This window comes from Canis lupus, chromosome 36 (assembly GCF_048164855.1).
Source record: "Canis lupus baileyi chromosome 36, mCanLup2.hap1, whole genome shotgun sequence".
NCBI lineage: Eukaryota > Metazoa > Chordata > Mammalia > Carnivora > Canidae > Canis > Canis lupus.
In genome coordinates this window covers 29834341-29853854 of record NC_132873.1, presented here as the reverse complement: position 1 = coordinate 29853854, position 19514 = coordinate 29834341, and the positions used below count along the sequence as shown (strand labels likewise).

Genomic DNA, 19514 nt, shown 5'->3' with positions numbered 1-19514 from the left:
TAAACCTGCCATTAGAACATGTAATTAGTCGGTGGCCACAAAGAGTATTTGATTCTTTGAAAGCTGTTTTTCTGTTTTTAGTATTGTGTGGCTGCGAGTGGTAAGTGGGAGAAGTCTCTCTCACAATTACTATTTTGAGCCACAGTTTGAGACTCCTTAGCTTCTTGCAGATGGAGCTCTGGGCTTAAATGTTATTTTTGTACTAAGCCATCTTTTAAATTTTACTTTCCAGGCCAACAGTCAAGATTCCGAAGGTCACAGACTTTCTGATGGTGGTGGGGAGCCATGGCGTCAGATGATAAAGTCGCCATCTTAACTGATGACGAGGAGGAGCAGAAGAGAAAGTACGTGCTCGCCGATCCCTTTAATGGTGTTTCCAGGGAACCGGAGCCACCTTCCAATGCAACACCCACCTCCACAGAAACAGCTGCTATTCCTGAGGAGGAGATAGACTGGATAGAGAAACACTGTGTCAAAATAAACAATGATCTTCTGATATCCAAGGTCTTCTATTTTTTCTTTTACTCTGCCTATGGCTCTCTTTACCCGCTGCTGCCTGTGTACTATAAACAGCTGGGAATGTCCCCCAGCCAGAGTGGATTGCTAGTAGGTATCCGATACTTCATTGAATTCTGCAGTGCCCCCTTTTGGGGTGTCGTCGCAGATCGCTTTAAAAAAGGCAAAATCGTCCTCCTCTTTTCTCTTTTGTGTTGGGTTTTGTTCAACCTGGGCATCGGATTTGTCAAACCTGCTACCTTGAGATGTGTACCAAAGATCCCCCCAACACCTCGTCCCACTAACTCAAGTCACCTGCTAACTCTCCCGCCGACCAACTCTTCCATCACCACGTCAGCGCGAGCACGTGACAGGAGGAGCCTGCTCCTGTCCACCTGGCCAGTGATGTTAGAGCTGGGGCCCAATGTCACAGACGCTGTCATCTTTTCGACAGCTCCAAACAAGACCAGTGCGCCCACTCTGCCGCCCCAGACGGATGAGATTACTGGCCATGGTAGGGACTTTACCTCGAGTCCAAGCCCGGCGGCCCCCACCCTCCCAGGAGACGTAACCAGAGAGACAACCACTGCTGTTGTCACCACCAAGTCTTTACCTTCTGATCAAGTCACTCTTGTTTATGATCAGCAAGAGGTGGAGGCTATATTCTTGGTGATCTTGGTGGTCGTCATAATAGGAGAGTTTTTCAGTGCCTCCTCCGTCACCATCGTGGACACCGTAACCCTTCAGTATCTGGGGAAACACAGAGACCGCTACGGACTGCAGCGCATGTGGGGCTCCTTGGGCTGGGGCCTGGCGATGCTGTCGGTGGGCATCGGGATCGACTACACTCACCTAGAGGTGCTCATCGACGGAAGGGGCTGTAAGCCGCCTGAGTACCGCAACTACCAGGTCGTCTTCATCGTCTTTGGAGTTCTCATGACCCTGGCCTTGATTGTTGCCACTCAGTTCCGGTTCCGTTACAACCATTTCAAAAACAATGAGAGTAAAGGGAAAGAGGTGGAGATCCCGCAAGTGGAGGGGAACAGCTCCACAGAGTCCTCGGAGGAGGCGCCAGGCGCGCCGGGCCACCCGCAGGCCTTCAGCTTCTGGGACCTGATCCGGCTGCTTTGCAGCGTGCAGTACGGCTCCGTGCTGTTCGTGGCCTGGTTTATGGGCTTTGGGTACGGCTTCGTGTTCACCTTTCTCTACTGGCATCTGGAAGACTTGAATGGAACCACGACCCTCTTTGGGGTCTGTTCTGTCCTCAGTCATGTGTCTGAGCTCACAGCCTATTTTTTTAGCCACAAGCTCATTGAGTTGATCGGCCACATCAGGTAAGAACGCGATTACGACTGCTGCCTTCAGCGGGTGGGCCTCATCCTGTTGTACTTTCTGGCTCCTCTGGGCGCACCCAAGGAGGCGGGGGTGGTGTTGGGAGCCGCCCTGTAAGGGCCTTCTGCTGCTCCTCCACCTCAAAATAGAAACTGGAGGAAGGAAGAAAGGAGGGAGCCTACTTGGGTTATCTAAGGCAAACAACACACGTCTGTCTGTCTGCCACGTGGCCCTGCAGTGAACGTGTCAGGTATAGGAGCACAGGGCTCATGGACTAGATTATTCTGGGGACTTCGAAGGGTCTGCTGCTCCCAGGCATTTGTGAAGGAGAGTAGAGTCTAGGTGCAGAAAGTGGATTAGGGTCTTTCAGCCTTCGGTTATTCTCAGCCACTTGTTGATATAAGAGGAGCGTGAGTATATGGTCCGTGGAGGTGCCCGTTCTTTTTAATGAAGCTGTGACACCCCCCCCCCCCGTAATGGCTAATCTGTGATACCACGTGGAGGAGATTCGTACATGATGTGTTTTTTAAGATTTTATTTATTTATTCATGAGAGACACAGAGAGGCAGAGACCCAGGCAGAGGGAGAAGTAGGCTCCCTGCGGGGAACCTGATGTGGGACTCGATCCCAGGGCCCCGGGGTCATGGCCTGGGCTGAAGACAGACGCTCAACCGCTGACCCCCCCGGGCTGCCCTGTCCTTGCTTTTTATACTGCTTCCTGCCCCATCATTGCCTCTAAAATGTAGAGGCAGCTGCACATCAGCGCTTTGACCTCAGAGACACGTGTGGCGTACCCCTCCCTAAACTGTGAACTTGCTGAAGCTGAAAGGAAGCAGCCGTGCACATCTGTGTGTGGTACTCGTTGAATCTCTGAGAAAGTCAGAAGGAGAGATAGACACTGACGAGATTTAAGAGACAGCGATCCTTTTTTCCTTTCCTTTTCCTTAATAACTGAAGATTTTAATTAACTAGTAACGTGAATAATTTGATTTAATTTTGAAGCTCAACCTAGAATCACTCTGTCCTCCAAACGAATATTAATATTTTGTCTTGTTTGGTTGGTTTTGCTTTGGGAGGCTGTGTCCTGCTGCTTTGGTTTCTCAAATCTGTGACCCCTTTGTTGTCACTAAACAAAGTCAAGCATTGTGTGCATGGTTCCCAGACCCACAAGGTCCCCGAGGCACATTCAGTGGGACCAGTTTGAAAAGTGTCTTGTGATATCCAGGACTTGGGATGTCCTGTCACTTTGTTCGGGTCAAGTTTGCATTCTCTGGCGTTGAGGGTCGACGGGCTGCATTTAGACACTTCTCTTCAGCTGGAGTGTATGCGTGCCTTCTGCCCTCAACCAAGCATCTTTGAATTCAGTCACTTATTCCCAGAAAGGCAGTTAGGGCCTCTAAGCGAGCCAAGTTCTAGGTGTCCTGCCTTAGTCAGTCACTGGCGTTAATGGAATGTTGACTCTGTACAGAGGCTGAGCATGCGTTCTACTTTCTTTTGTTTTTTAAAGATTTTATTTATTTATTCATGAGAGACACAGAGGGAGAGGCGGAGACACAGGCAGAGAGAGAAGCAGGCTCAACGCAGGGAGCCCGATGCGGGACTCGATCCCGGGACCCTGGGGTCACGCCTAAACCGCTGAGCCCCCCAGGGCCCCGAAGCATGCGTTCTATTTTCAAAGAAATTGTTAGGCTCTTCTCACATGCTAAGAAAAGAAGTTTCTATTCTGTCTTTGCCTTTTGTCTGAGGTACATATTTTCATGAAAAATCCTAGCAGTTTTACTACTGATTTTGGCAAATACATGAAGCGTACGCTTGTTTTCTTCCCCTTGAGCATTAGTAGTTACCTACTCAGTACTTAAAAACCTACAGCTCAGGGCACCGGGTGGGTCCGTTGGCTGGGCGTCTGCCGTGGGCTCTGGTCATGATCTCAGGTCCTGCTCTCCAGCCCCCACACCTGCTTTGGGCTCCCTGCTCAGCAGGGGTCTGCTTCTCCCTCTGCCCTTCCCCCTCCCCCCCAGGCGCTCCCTCGCTCGCTGCTCGCTCGCTGGTCGCTCTCTGTCTCTCTCAAATAAATAAAATCTTAAAAACCCTACAGCTCACCTTAACTTTCCAGTTTTATGTACAGAAAACGTCTTCCTTTCCTTATTTAATGATGTGATGGAAGAAAAAGACTCTTGTGGTCACATTGCTGTCCCAGGAGTCTACTGGGATTCCATTGGTTTGTGGCCATTTATCTCTTTTGGATTTTAATTCTGTCCATTAAATGTATTATCTTAACTACTTTTAAAAGATTCTAAGAGCTGGTGTGTGATGATGCCCACTATTCAAGCAGAACAGGTATATTTCTTTTGGTGAGATTTTGGGGAGCCCGGTCAGGTGGTGGTGGTTGAGATTTGGGGGTCTGAGTGCACTGATGGCATCCCGAACCTCTCATTGGATGTCCATCATACATTAAATAGCTCACAAAGAGAAATTCTCTTTCCATGTGATAGTCTTTTATGTTTTTCTTATAGGATCGTAAGGAGGGATCTGTCTGGCTCTTATGTTCACGTCCATGTTTTTTTGATATTCTGTGACTGTGTTACTGGGAGTTTGTTTTCAGGAGTCAGCACTACCATAAAGATTGTAAATATCCTAATGTAGTCAGAAGTGGATTTTCCATAACTTTTTAAATATAAATTCATAATGGAGAAAAATTTATACCAGAAAAGTTTTTTTAAATAGCATGTCCAATTTTGAAGTACTTAGTATTTTATTTTTTATTTATTTTTAAGATTTTATTTATTTTTTTTCTTTTTTTTTTTTTTTTAAGGTTTTCTTTATTTATTCATGAGACACACACAGAGAGAGGCAGAGACACAGGCAGAGGGAGAAGCAGGCTCCATGCAGGAAGCCCGACGTGGGACTCGATCCCAGGGCCCCGGGGTCATGCCCTGGGCTGAAGGCAGTGCTAAACCCCTGAGCCACCCAGGGGCCCCAAGTACTTAGTATTTTAATAGTTACACAGTTGATGCCCCGTTTTTCAGGGAATGAACTATAAGTCTAATCACACACACACACACACACACACACACAGAGTAAATGATCTTTGGTTTTGATCTTGGATTTTGTCCATCTCTAGAAAGTAGCTTTCTTAGGCAACTGGATAATGCTTAATATTTCCACTAAAAAAAATTTCTTTTGATGTGAAATTGCAAGACTTCAGAATTTACAGCAAATATATTTCTAGGCTGATGATGATGATGACTAGACTTTTTTTTATTTTAAAAATTTTATTTATTTATTCGAGAGAGAGAGGCAGAGACACAGGCAGAGGGGGAAGCAGGCTCCATGCAGGGAGCCTGACATGGGATTTGATTCTGGGTCTCTAGGATCACGCTCTGGGTTGAAGGTGGCGCTTAACCACTGAGCCATCCAGAGATTCTGATGACTAGACTTCTTTAAGTAGAAATGTAAATGTATCTTAAGGGTATGTTTATCCTGCTGGATGTTTTAACAGCCGTGAGGTGGGTTGTGATCAAAATTAATCATTTATAAATTTGTAAATCATTACTGTCCAATATTAGGCCATCACGTATGTCACTTGAAATTTATTTATATTTTAAGGGACACAAAAATCAACTCCATCGACTTTGACTCTGCCCTAAGCTTCTTGCACTCAGGGCCAGCTTTGCCAGGCGGGTGCTGCCGGCAGGGTGAGAGGAGCGCTGTGCGCCGCGGGTTCCCCTGGAGGGCTGGCTGGGGGGTCACCGAGAGCTAGAGGTCGGCTCGCGACAGGGGGGAATGCGTGATGCTGGGCAGCAAGGGGAGGAAAATAGGTTTTCCGGGTGAGGGAAGGCCGAGAATGGGGAACAAGACACGGGCTGCAGCGGAGGACGCAGGGGTGGGGGTGGGACCTGCCGATTGCACTGGAGGAGCAGCAGTCAGCACCGTAGAAGGAAGGAGCGTGGAGCGCGCCGGGCCCCGGGGTGAGCGCCTGCCCTGCACCCAGGCCGTGACCCCGGGGTCCCCGCAGGGAGCCTGCCTCTCCCTCCGCCTGGGTCTCAGCCTCTCTGTGTCTCTGTCTGTGTGTCTCGTGAATAAGTAAATGAAATCTTTTTTGAAAATAGAAGGAAGGAACAAACTCACTCTGCTGCGGGGTGGCCCGGGAGGGCCTCAGGGGGAAGGGGTATTGGAGCCTGCCCAGCAGGCCTTCCAGAAACCTTCCAGAAACCTTGTTCACTCTCCTGGTCCTGCTGCTCCTGCTCGGCCTCGCAGCAGCCGCGTCCACAAGGCCGGGCTCTCGGGCAGCGCTCGGCCTGTGGGCCTCCTGCCTGTGGAGCCACCACCAGCTGCCCGGGGAGACCGGCCTTTTCCGCCCTCCCCGTAGCTCGCTGTCCAGGTGTCCCCGGGAGGGGCCTGTGGCCCTGGTGCCTTGGGGGGGGGGGGCCCTCCCACCTCAACACCTTGCTGGCACCTTGGTCGGGCGGGGTGCTGGGCGCAGGGGCTGTCTGTGTGGCCCCAGCCCCCCACGGAGGGCTTGATCAAAGTGCAGAAACCCTGGGGAGCTGAGGCAGGTCCCCTCTCCTAGTATCACCCTCAGGGCCGGGTGCAGGGGAGACAGGAGCCCTGAGCAGGCTTCGCGCCCAGCTCGGCCCACGTGGGGCCCTCGTGCAGCCCCAAGCCCAAAACAGCCCTGAGCTGCCTAAGTGGCTGAGCCACCCGGCCCCAAGGAGTAGTAGTTTTTTTTAAAAAATGACTTTTACAGGGACGCCCGGGGGCTCAGTGGTGGAGCATCTGCCTTCGGCTAAGGCCGTGACCCTGGGGTCCCGGGATGGAGTCCCTCATCGGGCTCCCCACTGGGAGCCTCTTCTCCCTCTGCCTGTGTCTCCGCCTCTCTCTCTGTGTCTCTCAAGAATACATAAATAAAGTCTTTTTAAAAAATGACTTTTGCCATAATAAAAGAATTTTCATAATAAAAGAATTGTCCGTCCTCTGCGAACAGGGTCCTGCTAGTGCCTTCCGCTCTGTTTTTGAGGTTTCTTGATAGGTTTCTTGAAATTCTGTAATAGATTCTCTAATGGAGCCAGCATTAACAATAAGCTCAGTCTGTGCCTCTCCCTCTGCTGCTCCCTGTCCCCTGCACCAGTGCGCTCTCTCCCTGAAAACAAATAAATAGAGCTCAGCAGCCGGCACATCTGTTCAGTTTAGGGGGCCGGTTATTTAGGCTTAGAGAACGCCAGGTTATGGGGCTACAGGGACCAGCACTACGGGGCCTGGTGGACTGAAGGCAGGTGGCTGCTGGCATTCGGAACATGAACTTCATCCTGGAGGCAGGAGGGAGCCTTCGCACGGTCCCAGCAGGGAGGGCAACGCAGTGGGTGACTCCGACGCAGGAAAACCCCCTCAGGAGGTTCCGAAAATAGTCCAAGGGAGTGTGATCTGGGGAGAGGTGATACCAGGAGTGGCAGATGGGGGGGGCGGTGATACTGGGGAGAGGTGATGGGGGCGTGACCCGGGGAGAGGTGATGGGGGGAGGTGATCCAGGGAAAGGTGATAGGGGGTGTGGTGATCCAGGGAGAGGTGGTGATGGCGGGGGGGGCAGTGTTCCAGGGGGAGGGTGGTGATGGGGGGGTGGTGATCCAGGGGGTGGTGATTCGGGGGAGATGATGGGGGGTGGGTGATCCAGGGGGAGGTGATGGGAGGGTGACCCCGGGGGAGGTGATACAGGCCTGAGCTACAGCAGCACCAACAGCAGTTGAGGGAAGGGATGGATCCGGAAGTGAAGCTGAGGATGGTTTGGATATGGGCAATGAGCTAGGGATCCCCGTGTTTCCAGCTGGGTGCGGTGGTTCCCCTCAAAGCAATAGGGAGTTCAGGAGGGTGCTAGGGATGTGGGAGAGGGGGACATGATGTGAATTCAGTATTGGGTTTATTTAGTTTGAAATTGGGGCATCTAGATGTCTAGCAGCTGGAGACCATGACAGGCGGGGATTTGGGGCCAGACTGACCTCGGGAAGGAGCAACAAGGACACTTTGTGGTCCAAGAAGAGAAACGCGCTGATGAGGAGCATGGTTCCGTGGTCCCCAGGAGTTTGCTCCGCGTTTCCTATATGACTGGTGGTCCGCACTTTGTTGCTTAAAGTAATTACTTTCAGGACTAAGAATGTTTCGTGGGGGGGACGTGTGGCGGGACGTGTGGCGGGGCTTCTGCTGTCACCTTTCCGCGTCTTGCTTTGGGAGGCGATGAGTCCCTGAGCCCCAAACTGTGGCCGAAGCGGGGGAGACAGACCTAGAGGGGGCACATGGGGGAGGAAGCGAAGCCGAGGAGGGGCCGGTGCTCTCCAGGGGGGCTCCGGGGTCCTGACCCGCCAGGGCGGCCCGGGGCTGCTGCGAGGCCTGGCTTGGCCACTGGCCTGTATGGCCCTGAAGGCTGCAGAGGTGTGGCCTCTCTGGTCCGTCCTCTGTGAACAGGGTCCTGCTAGTGCCTTCCGCTCTGTTTTTGAGGTTTCTTGATAGAGACTAACAAGGTAAGATAGGGCAACTGCTTGGCACAGTGAATGGCGTATGTTAGGAGTTGATTGATAAAATGATTACTGCTTTGTGCATCTTCAGACCTATTATGCTGCTTGTAACTGCAGGAGCCATTGATCATGATCGAAACCAGGGACTTAATACGATGTCGTGAGCGTCAAGATCATTAAGGCTGCAAAGTAAAAATGTGTGTGATTTTCAAATCTAACATTCTTCTCTAAAACATCTTGGTCTTGGGACACCTGAGTGGCTCAGCGGTTGAGCGTCTGCCTTTGGCTCAGGCCATAATCCCGGAGTCCTGGGATCGAGTTCCACGTCAGGCTCCCTGCGTGGAACCTGCTTCTCCCTCTGCCTGTGTCTCTGCCTCTCTCTCTCTCTCTCTCTGTCTCTCAGGATAAGTAAATAAAATCTTAAAAAAAAATAAAACATCTTGGTCAAATTGAGTTTTTCTCCCCCCATTTTAGGATGACCTCATAATTTATATATCCCTCAGTGCCATTTTTCAGAACTGTAAGTAGCTGGCATACAGAATGGTTATAATCATAGCTGTCATTATTTATATGTGATAAATTAAAATTCTATTCCTTTTCCTACTTTACCTTCAAAAACACCAATACCCATTTTTATGGGAAAAGCCTTTTAGAGCTATTTCAAGCAAGTATAGATGTTCATTATTAAAAAACTGTAAGCTGTAGAATCTCAGAAGTAGAAGACTTTATGATCAAGAGTTGAAAGGGAGTATTTTGGCTTTTATATAGTCCCTTGAAAAGAACAACTCTGTAAAGATATATGTTACCATCTTACAGCTTCCGGCCGGCCGACTTGTTAACAGCCTTACAGGTAATTGAGCCACTCATAGTTCAGAACAAAGGGCCACATTGCAAGGTAGTATCAGTGAATCCAGGGCTTTTACTTATTGGTGGCATATTTGGTTCTGTTTTACCTTTGGGGCTGAGTTGGCTGAGACACTTGATGATTCAGAGAGAACAGGACTGCGTCCGTGGAGCTGTGACTTGTGGTGGCAGGTGGTCCCCTACGCCGTCTCACAGGCTGAGCTGCAGGAGGCCAGGTGTGCACCTGCAGGAGGGAGGTCAGCTCCCACAGGGTGGTTACCTAGAAGGCACTTGGAGCCGGTGTGCTCGAGGTAGACGTTCCCCATGCGTGAAGAACGCACTGTCAGGTATACAGCTCTCTGAAAAGCCCACACACCTGCAGAAAGACATGCACGTGGATGCTTACTTGCTTATGCAGCTTTCTACATGGATGGGGGGATGGTCTACATATCCGTCAGTTGGAGAAGGAGTATGTTTGATACAGTCACAAGATAGGAGATTACACAGAAGTGAAAAGGAATGGCCTCGACCAACATGTCAGCGTGGGAAGCTCTCAAAAATGTTGAATGGATAAGAAAGTTTCAGAATGAGACATACTTTGGTACATTTATGCACATTTTAATGGTGAATTTTAAATTATGACATTTTTATGGTTTCATTTATAGATACAGAAAGATGTTTACATTTGGAGAGGAAAACATTCCAAATTCCCATGAGCCCTCGTTCTCTGGATGGGATGTAGGAAGGAAGGGACTGGGATGTGGGACAAAGAGGGCAAGGAGAACCCCCCCCTTTATCTCTAGCATTTTATTTCTTTAAGGAAATATGGAAAAGTATTCATAATTTTCCATTCTCGGTGCTGGATATATGTATTCTCTGCAGAATTTTTGGGGGGGGATTTTCTCTTGGAAAATAGCTGAAAGCTTGTCTACTTGTAGTGACTAATGTAATTATCCTCATGTAGAAGAAGTGTGTGTGTGTCTGAATATATTTTAGAGATATATTGTATCCAGATATATCAAACATTGAGAATTTGTAACCTTGATAGGTACATTGCCCCTGTATTATCCCCTAAATAGCATAAATGACTGAAAAGCTACTTTGCATTCATGGTCTCTGGTTTCCTCAAAATCAGATCGGGTGCAAATTTATAATATCTTATTGGGAATTCATACCAAAGTGCCCAACATTAAATATAAAGAAATATAGTAATTATATTATTACTAGAAATATAATAATCATATTCCTTTACATGTAAAAAAGAAATCAATGTACCAAAAGCCAAGTGATCATAAGCCCAAAGATCATAAAGTTTATTCCACGCAGTGAGTCTAAGTATGGGCATTTTGTACCAGCTGTTTAATTATCTTGAATCATGCATTGTCAATTTACTGCCTTTTTTTGTCCAAGTCAAAAACCTAAGTAATCTGGCTAATTATATTTCTACATATCCATGGAAATATTTGGCAGACTGCAATTCCATAATCGGGTAGGATACTTTGGAGAGCGGCAAAGCAGAGAGACTTTCTTAGAGGTTTGCTCCATAGCATACCTCCCCAGAGCCTTTCCAAAGAGTACCGCTCCGTTCTGATTTCTGATGTATTTAGCATCTTTTCTTTACCTTTTCTCTACTAAACAACAGCATCTCTGAATAGTAATCTATAAGCAAACAGCAACTTACTAAACTTTTCCTGGAAAAGATAATTCATGGATTGAAGCTCAGACATCATCAAAAAGACCAAGTGTTCCGTTTGCCTAGGTTCGGGGCCTTGAACCTTGCCCCTGTGTGTCGGGTCCCGTGGGGAGTGCTCAGGGATGGATTGTTGGCATCTGTCCTTGGCTGTGTCTGTGGCCTGTGGGCCAGACACTTCCTTCCCTTTAGAATGAGAAAGAGTTGGAGCAAATTGGTTTGGCCTTGATCTCACTCATCTTCTTAAGCCTTGGTGGAAAAATTGTCGGGTAGGCTGGGAGCTATCCTGCTTCCTTTTATTCTTCTTTTTGCCAGTCTACCTGTGAGGAGCATGCGCGCACATGTGTGTGTGTGTGTGTGTGTGTGTGTGTACGCGTGTACGTGTGTGCATATCTGATCTAGGTTCAAATCCCACACTTACTGTATGTCTGACCTTAGATGAGTCAGCAGGTAGCTTTGTTAAGCCTTTTAGGTTCCTCATTTACAAAAGAGGGTCAATAATTGGGCTTCGTCGCATGGTTACTAAGGTGCAGTGAGATAATGGTTAGCAATAATAAGTGCTCAACTCTAAGCAATAGCTAGTTTTATTACTGCCCTTATTAATTGACTCCCTCAGCAATAGTTACTAAGTACCCACTGGAGAATGGGCACTTTTCTAGACCCTGGGCTATATCAGGTGGGTAGCTCCTCACGGGACCACCATAGTGCTGGGGTGGACAATAAGCTGTAAAGAGACCATGTTTTTTCCAGTGATGGTAAGTGACATATGGCAAAACAGTGCAGGCAGCGAATTCAGCGTGAGCAGGATGTGACTGCTCCAGCCCGGTGGGCTGGGAGGTGCCTCTGCGGAAGGGACAGCCAAGCAGTCCTGAGTAGGAGCTGCCCAGTGAGACCTGGGGCCCAGAGGAGACCACAAGTACGAACGGCCTGGGCAGGGGCGAGACTCAACAGGTCAGCAAGGTGTGCGCGGTGCTGCAGGGCCCCGGGGGCCCCGGAAGACCCAGCACGTTACCTGCCTGAGAAAAGCGGGAGTCGTCGCACAGTTTGAGCAAGGGGTGACCCGAGTAGATTTCTGCTTCTATTGATTTTTTAAAGAATTGCCTACGTGGGTGATGGATCTGTCGTCATTACTTACCTTGCTCTGCTTTTGAAGGGGTCCACTGTACTCATTCTCCGAGTTACAGAGAAGTTTTGAGCTGTTTTCTTCCTGAGTCATCAGCCAGCAGTTCACACGCTACCTTCGTCGACTGAGTGCCTTCCACCGTCCAAACCAAGAGTTCGTGCGTTGTTTGGTTGCTTTTTGTGTTTGTTTGTTTTAGCAACTTGAAAATTTCAGAATAGCCATACAATCTAGGGGATAGACAGAAAATAAAAAATTGAAAATTAAAAATCAAAAATTAGTAATCTCCAACCTTAACCAAAAGTACAATTACAGAAAGGTATAGAAAATAGCAGTGGCTGGTGTGCTGTCACTTGAGGGCTTCTTATGGGAAAGAGCCGCATAAGGGCGTGTGCTGCACGCGTTCGCTGCAGGTCCTCAGTCAGCACTTGTAGCGTCCCCCTGAGGGTGGCATTCAGGGTCTGCCTTGGAGAGAAGGGCTCAGAGGTGACCGGTTGCCCGTGGTGACACAGCCGGTAAACAGCAGAGGGGGGATCCCTACCCAACCACTCAGACTCCAGAGCCCAGGATCTCAGCTTCTTTCTTTATGTAATTAGTTTTGATCGTAGCTAGTCTGTGGATTCGTGGGCACAGGTTTAGTGTGTCCCTCTAAGCAACCCAGTCTCACCTCTTAGTCTTCCTTTTTTCTGTTCTGAGTGACCTGTGTCTGGTACACCTGTTTCACCTGTCTCAAGTGCCTCACACTCTCAAATTGGTTTTTACTCCCAATGAAATTCTTATTTCTCCAGATTAGCTGCTTTCAAGTAGTAGGAAGATGAGAGTACTATAAAACACTGAATATAAGTGGCAAAAACTGGTACCTCTGATGATGTCTGTATCATAGAGTTAATTCACAAATATTTTTTCACAATTACATATTATACTCAATTTTTTTTAAGGGAAACCTTTTATTAAAGATCAGGTTCCATTCTAGAATACAGTGTTCGACAAGATAAGCATGGCACCTCTCTCATGGGGCTCACATGGCAGGAAAACCGTAAAACAAACAAAAATATTGGGTGCTACAGAAATGTTAACTTAGGCACCTAAGACATTGGGAATGGAAAAAGAGTAAAGGAAATAAAAGTGAGAGTCCTTTTGGGTGGGAGTTGGGATGAATGGAGCAAGGGGAAAGTTATCTTATGAACTGGATACCAGATAGGTGGTGGTGCTGCTCACCAAGGAAGCAAACAAGGGAGGGGGGAGAGGATATGGAGGATGGAACTTACAGAAATCTTAGGAGGCAGTGGAGATGCCCATTAGGAAGTTGTATTTATAAGTCTAAATCTTGGAAGAGAGGATGTGGCTGAAGACGTCTTTTGGGAAACATTAACGTGTACGTACGTAAGACAGCTAGCTCCATCCCGTGACTTGAAGTTTTCTGTAACCAACTTCCTCCTCTCCGTCCCTCCCTTCCCATCAGCTGGTAAATCCATTTTGGAAACTCATCTACCCCAAACAAGGAGCATGTTAGTATCAGTGTGACCTGTTGAAAAGACACCAGTTCAGCGCTTCTAAGATGAGGATGAAAGCAATATACTGACGTCAGAACACAAAGTCCTGATAAACGTATCTTGAATGTTCCCTCGATGTTATTCACTCATAACTCGTGGCCTTCATCCTAGTGAGCCTCCGTTCACCCTTATGGGATAGTGGCCCCTGCATTTCTGTAGGACTGGAGAAACACAGTGCTTGGAGACAATGTGACGCCCAAAATAACCTCACGGCTTAGGTGTGATTTTCTGCACCCAGGGTTTATTTGATAAGTGCAGTGTAAACTAGGAAAGCAAACCAAGACCAGCACACAAATCAATTACTATTTTTTTAATACACATGCCTGCGTGTAGGATTATTTTTTATTGCCTTCCCTCAGGAATGTTACCGATAGGTGGAGGATACTTACTCCATGGAGAAGATTCTCAGTTTTTAAAGGGAACCATTTTATTCTGTTTCCTAATTAGGCTAAATCAGAAAATCAGTGTTTTCCATTTTTAATTTCTAGATCAGTAATAAAAATAAAGGGAAGTAATACTATTGTAGGCTTTACAACTTAGAGTTTTCACAAATACTGTTACGGCCTCCCTACAAAACAGTTTTGTTGTGTTCATTTTACAGTGACTCGATGAGAGCTGGATATCCTCCACTGGGGGAAAGACCATGTTGACTCCCTGGGGGCCTGGGGTGGAGCACCTGCCGCCAGGGCTCCCGGAGCCCCAGGATAGGTTCCTAATTGTGTCAGAGAGCATGGGTACTAAGAATAGAGGAGCCGGTTGCTATGGACTAGATTGTATCCTCCTGAAATCCATGTATTGGAGCCCTGACCCCCCAGATGATGGTATTTGGGGATGGGGCCTTCACAAGGAAACTAAGGTTACATGAAATCATGAGGGTGGGGCCTTCATGATGGGATTAGTGCCCTTGGGGGACACCAGGAAGCGTGCTCTGGCTCTTTCCCTCAGCCAGGGCCAGACACGGTGAGAGCATGGGCCTTCCGCAAGCAGGAGGATGGTCCTCAACAGAATCTGATAGTGCTGGCATCCTGGTCTCAGTCTTCCAGCTTCCAGAGCTGTTAGGAAATACATTTCTGTTGTTTAAACCACCCATCTTGTAGTATTTTGTTAGGGTCACTTCAGGCAACGGGGGCATGTACCCTAACAGATAGAACAAGAAGAGTCTTAGGTGAGTAGAGATACTCGCAAAGGTTCTAAGAGTCCGAGGAGATTAAAGTAGGAGGCACCTGCGGCTTGACATTGGGACGAGTGTGAGAGTGAGTCAGGCCGCGACACTTACTTTTTGCGTGTATAGCATTCCTGGTAGCATGGACGTGGCGGGGAGGAGAATACCACGCTAGCCTCAGAAGGAACCAATTTGCTGTGATTCGCCCAAGATCTACCCTTCAGAGTGGTGGTGTGGAGACGGAGCCAGGGTCTCTCTGGCTGTAGATCTCGTACTCTTCGGTGATTCAGATAATAATGTTCATGTCCGCCAGAGTAGCTGAAGACGGGTTTCATTATTACTTCGTTATTCTTAATCGAGTTACTCTTAATTACTAATACCCTGGCATTAACTACTAAGTTATTAATATTACTCTTACTTCTATCAGCGAGATTTTGGTAGAAATCTAATATGTTTCAAATACAGGTAGGAGATTAGAGTAGGATCACGGCAACTTTTTGTGAAAGAAGATTTTTAAGGTAGAATGATCATTAATTTGTGTGTGTGTGTGTGTGTGTGTGTGTGTGAAAAAGAGCACCTTTTAAATTTCCCTCAGTTTGCCTCAAAGCCTTATGATCAGGAAAAAAAAAAAAAGCCTTATGATCAGGACGGAGGAGCTCTGCTGACTGTGGGAAGGCTGTGGGATTTGATAGAAGACCTCAAGTGGAGTCTTGGTTCTGTGATTTGTTTCCTTTGTGTTCCTGGCAACTTGGCTAACCTTTCAAGGCCTTGACTGTTCAGCTGTAGAGTAGGATTCACGATAACTCTTGCTCTTTCTATTTCAAAAGATTATTGGCAGGAATAAATGAGATACTAAGTGGGGAAAATGCTAAAGAATTGGAGAACATTATAGAAATTAGTAAGGGGGGTTCGGCGTGGTGAGGGGCCTATAGCAAGCAGAGATCTCAAGGCCACTGAGGTTGATGCTCCTTCTTCCTTAGTGTCCCAGAGAGGGAGACAGGAGTGGGTTTGAACAAAATGTAATACTCAGAGTTCCATATTTTAAAATAGAACAAAATTTCTAGTCATAAAGATGTATTAAGTGTGGGGCAGGAGTTTACTGTAATTGCTTTTGCACTATTTTTTCCCTTTCTTGAAAAACCCATAACCTAATTTTCTCTTCAGAGAAAGTGTTTAGCATTGTGAGTTGGGATTACATTGAGTTAAGTCTGAAAGCCAGTGAAAGTTCAAGAAAGAGAGGGTGATGACTCAGAACCAGTGCTGCCGGGGTAGCCGACTCATCCTGTGACTTCTGTGGAGCTATTTCGGGGACCAAGGAATGGCGAGGATCAGGGCTCCTGTCGGTCCCCGGTGGGCTGAGCGCATCTCAGGGACCTGCCAGGCCTGTCTAGAGACCTGCGGCATTGGTGGGCACAGCGCATGCTGTGGTCGTGGAGACCCCCGGTGGACGCCCCTGGCAGCCCCCGTATTCTCTTTCCCCTCATGCACCTGTTGGGGGGCGTACCCCCTAGTTCCTGTTCCTTGGCCGAATCCAGGTGGTCAGGTTCCGGTGAGTTGGCCTGCAGTCTGCCTGCCTGGGGCCGACGTCCTGGCCCACCCTGTGTCCCACCTCAGCGCGGACACCTCTGCTCTCGGGCTCCCTCAGCAGAAACAGGCTTTTGGCCCATTTGATCTCATAACAGGAGTTTGGCTTCTCAGTGAACTTTCTTTTGTGTTCCGAGATCTTGGGCAGCCGCTGACCGGCGCTCGCCTTGCTGCTTGCCCGACGCCGTTCCTCCCAGCGCCCGGCCAGCTACCAGCGTGCGCCTAGAGCCAGCGTGAGCGCACATCCCGCCCGCTTGGCCACGCCAGGCCGTCGCTGCTCGGGGGCCGCGGTCCAGGAGTGACCTCCCGTAGCAGCACAGCACCGTGTCGCTGTCTAGTAGGGAGCACCAGGCAGGGGCAGGCCCGTGGTGGCCCCGTCCTGCCTCGCTGTCCTCGGCGGCCTCGTCTGTGTGGGGGTCGGACCGGATGCCGTGGCTCCGCTGAGGCCTGACGCCGAGGGGGACTGGCGCTGCGGCGGTTCGCCCTGTGCTCCCTCCTCACCACCACCCCCCCACCCCCCCACCGGGACTCCGCCTCCACGTGGTTTTTGCTGAGAAGCCAGAAATGGGCACAAAGCCACTTACGCAGACGGCCGGGCCGTGCGTCCCCTGCTGTGGCCTGGCCCAGTGTCTTGGTCAGCGAGGTGGGGCCTGCAGAGGGGACTTGGGGAGCCGCGAGGGGAGCCCTCGGCCCTGGCCGTCTTCCTGTCCCGGCTCACACAGACCTGGCGACACACTCGGCTGCCCTGCCCAGTGGTTTCAGAATCCCTGACGTAGAGCCGGCGCGGCTGGGACCGTTCCCGAGAAGCGTCGGCCTCCAGCACGTGTGCGCCCGGATTCCGCGTCGGGCCACCGCGCCCCGCGGCGCCGCCCGCCCGCCAGACGCCTCCCTGGCCGCGGGGCGAGGCCCGGCCTCCACCGCAGCCCCTGGAAAAGCGAATGGCGATCCCCTGGGAGACCTCCCGGGGAGAGCGGACAGGATCGGGCTGGCAGGGGGCGCGCAGACCGCAGCCCCGCCGGGAAGCGCCAGTGCCAGGCAGCGCGCAGCCCACGTAGGCTCCGGCTCCGGGGCAGGGCTCGGGGAGGACGCCCGCCGGCTCTCGGGGCCTCGGTCGGTTGGAGCCGTTGGTGGCCTTGGAGGTGGTTTGGGGCCTGCGATGTGTCCCTTGGGAATTCCTAAGTGGCGGTGTCTCCGCGTGGCTGCGTTTGGAGACAGCCTTCCCGCGGCAGTCGGTTGACCCGAGGTGATCCGGCGGCCGCTCTGGCGTGACCCACGCCGTGGGGAGGAGGAGGCGGGGAGCACGCGAGGACACGGGAGGAAGGCGGCGGCCCCGCTGGGCGAGGGTCTCAGAGGAGCCCCATCACGAGCCAGCCGGCCCCGCCGGGCCCCCGCGCCGCGTCCCCCCATCCTTGGCAGATGGTCCCTCAGCCCCGTTTGGCTGCTTCGGACGACGCGGAGCTCGCTCGCCGCCAGGGTAGCTGTGACCGCGGGTCGCCTCCGAGGGCGGTCCCCGGGCGCTGGGGCAGAGCAGGGACTGTGTTGTCTGACCCACAAGTCAACGGCAGTCCGTGTCCTTTGACGGGGGCTCGGGGGACGCGGCCCGCAGCTGGTCCTTCACCTCCGTGCCCTGCCGCCCGCGGTCAGCGTCCTGGGTCCCTCCTCCGCCCCCGGCTGCCTCCTAACACCACCTCGGCTCGGACATGGGACACCGGGAATGCAGCCCCGTCCTCCGCAGCAGGACAGGGCCTTACGCACTCGAGCGTCCTCCTCTTACCGCGTCACCTCCCGGGCGCTCGCCGAGTCTCCACAGAGCGTCTTCTCCGGACCCCGTCCTGTTCTTTGCCCTCCTGATTCTGGCTCCTTTGTCAGCCGTCGCCCGCTTGTTCCCCTCTGCTGTGGCCTGGCGAGTCGACACCTGGGAGACTGTTGTCCCCTTTGGCTGCTGCCGGGATACTCCTTGAGCCTGCGTTTTGATGAACTTGCTTAATTCCCTCAAACATAGCATAGGTCAGCTAAGACTCTTGAGGCCTTTTTCAAATTCATTCCTGTACCAAATGCCAGTGATTCTTGTCAGGAAACGATAGGATTATTATAGGAGATATTTAGAGGCAACAAGGTAAAGAATGACTTAAGACCAACGGAGGCTCAGACTTCACTTTCACCTTTTCTTTTTCTAACAGAAAAAACGGAAGTATCGATAGCTGCACAAAACGTAGGTAAATGAAGTCTTCTTCCTCCTTTAGCTCTTCTGACATACGATACGGTTCTTACGCTCTATTCTACAGGGTGGGTCAGTGGGCAGCTCCGCTTGCATACTGACAGAAGCTTAGTGGCGCGGTGTCTCTCTTGGTGGTCCTCTGCCTGGGCTGGGTCGGTGTGTGAGTGCCGTTGGTTCTTTGAGCATGTGGCATGTGTGCTAACCCTCAGTCCTCTAGTGGGATAGGCCTGTGGGGACCCAAGAAGCCTGTTACCTGCTTGTGCGTATGTGTTGAAGATGCATTGCATGATGTTGCAGGATGTCCCAAATAAACCACAGGCAGCTCTTCTTTGAACTACTGCTTGGTCATAAATGACTTAATGTGTATCTTCAACTGTAGCCTATTAACATTAATCACAAAGGGCGCCAAATATGGGCAACCATTTTTTTTAGGATTTTATTTATTCATTTATAACATACACATAGAGAAAGAGAGAGAGGCAGAGACACAGGCAGAGGGAGAAGCAGGCTCCATGTGGGGAGCCCGACGTGGGACTTGATCCCCGGTCTCCAGGATCACACCCTGAGCCAAAAGCAGGCACTAAACCGCTGAACCACCCAGAGATCCCCGGGCACCCATTTTTTAACCATCCTAGTTCTAAGTCCTTTTCGTGGGTCAGCTTATTCTTTCACATACCCATCTCTTATGTACACACACATAAAATTATAAGCATAACACGTGCGTAGTTCCTTCTTGTTCACCATCATACCCCTGGCACTTAGTGCAGCGCGTTCAGTATTAGTTGAGTGAGGTTCTATGTAGAGTATCCGTACTTTCCGTCTAGGGAGTGAACGTTTATGGGCATGCAGCATATGCCAAGCACTGGGGATCAGAACCAGCCAACGTGACAGGCAACTGACCACACCCGGTGTGGAGCATGCGTAGCTGGAGGAGAGAGAGCAGAGCACTGGGCCAGACAGGCTGCCAGAAAGATGTGCTAGAGTGGAATCTTGTTTCCGTCAGAAGTGTTGATC

General features: G+C 50.2%; 3 protein-coding genes across 21 annotated transcripts in view; 1 reads left to right on the top strand and 2 right to left on the bottom strand.

The window, feature by feature from the left end:
- Positions 1-19514, top strand: part of MFSD6 (major facilitator superfamily domain containing 6) — a 73520-nt gene that overhangs the window by 20990 nt on the left and 33016 nt on the right. For 10 of the 13 annotated variants that reach the window (XR_012025133.1, XM_072813501.1, XM_072813504.1 and 7 more), the window contains one exon: positions 233-1829. Coding sequence is in view for 10 of the 13 variants with exons in the window: in XM_072813501.1 (XP_072669602.1) it covers positions 286-1829 (1544 nt within the window). In the remaining 3 variants the exon portion in view is untranslated. Of the gene's footprint in view, positions 1-232; positions 1830-7071; positions 7220-7762; positions 7951-19514 lie in introns of those variants that run through there. The other 3 variants (XM_072813511.1, XM_072813508.1, XM_072813509.1) reach the window with 3 other exon arrangements.
- The window catches only part of LOC140625850 (uncharacterized), a 66705-nt gene that overhangs the window by 45525 nt on the left and 1666 nt on the right, over positions 1-19514 (bottom strand). For 4 of the 7 annotated variants that reach the window (XR_012025134.1, XM_072813533.1, XM_072813532.1 and 1 more), the window contains exons 3-4: positions 11999-12213; positions 9284-9549 (exon numbers count right to left, since the gene is read on the bottom strand). The gene's annotated coding sequence lies outside the window, so the exon portion shown is untranslated. Of the gene's footprint in view, positions 1-1108; positions 1246-1347; positions 3826-9283; positions 9550-11998; positions 12214-17006; positions 17144-19514 lie in introns of those variants that run through there. The other 3 variants (XM_072813535.1, XM_072813537.1, XM_072813536.1) reach the window with 3 other exon arrangements.
- Positions 12297-18596, bottom strand: LOC140625362 (uncharacterized). The gene is made up of 4 exons (XM_072812641.1): positions 18540-18596; positions 16867-17615; positions 14813-15016; positions 12297-14673 (listed from the first exon to the last, which is right to left on the bottom strand). The coding sequence occupies exons 1-4, from the start codon at positions 18594-18596 to the stop codon at positions 14652-14654; spliced, it is 1032 nt and encodes a 343-aa protein (XP_072668742.1). The 3' UTR covers positions 12297-14651.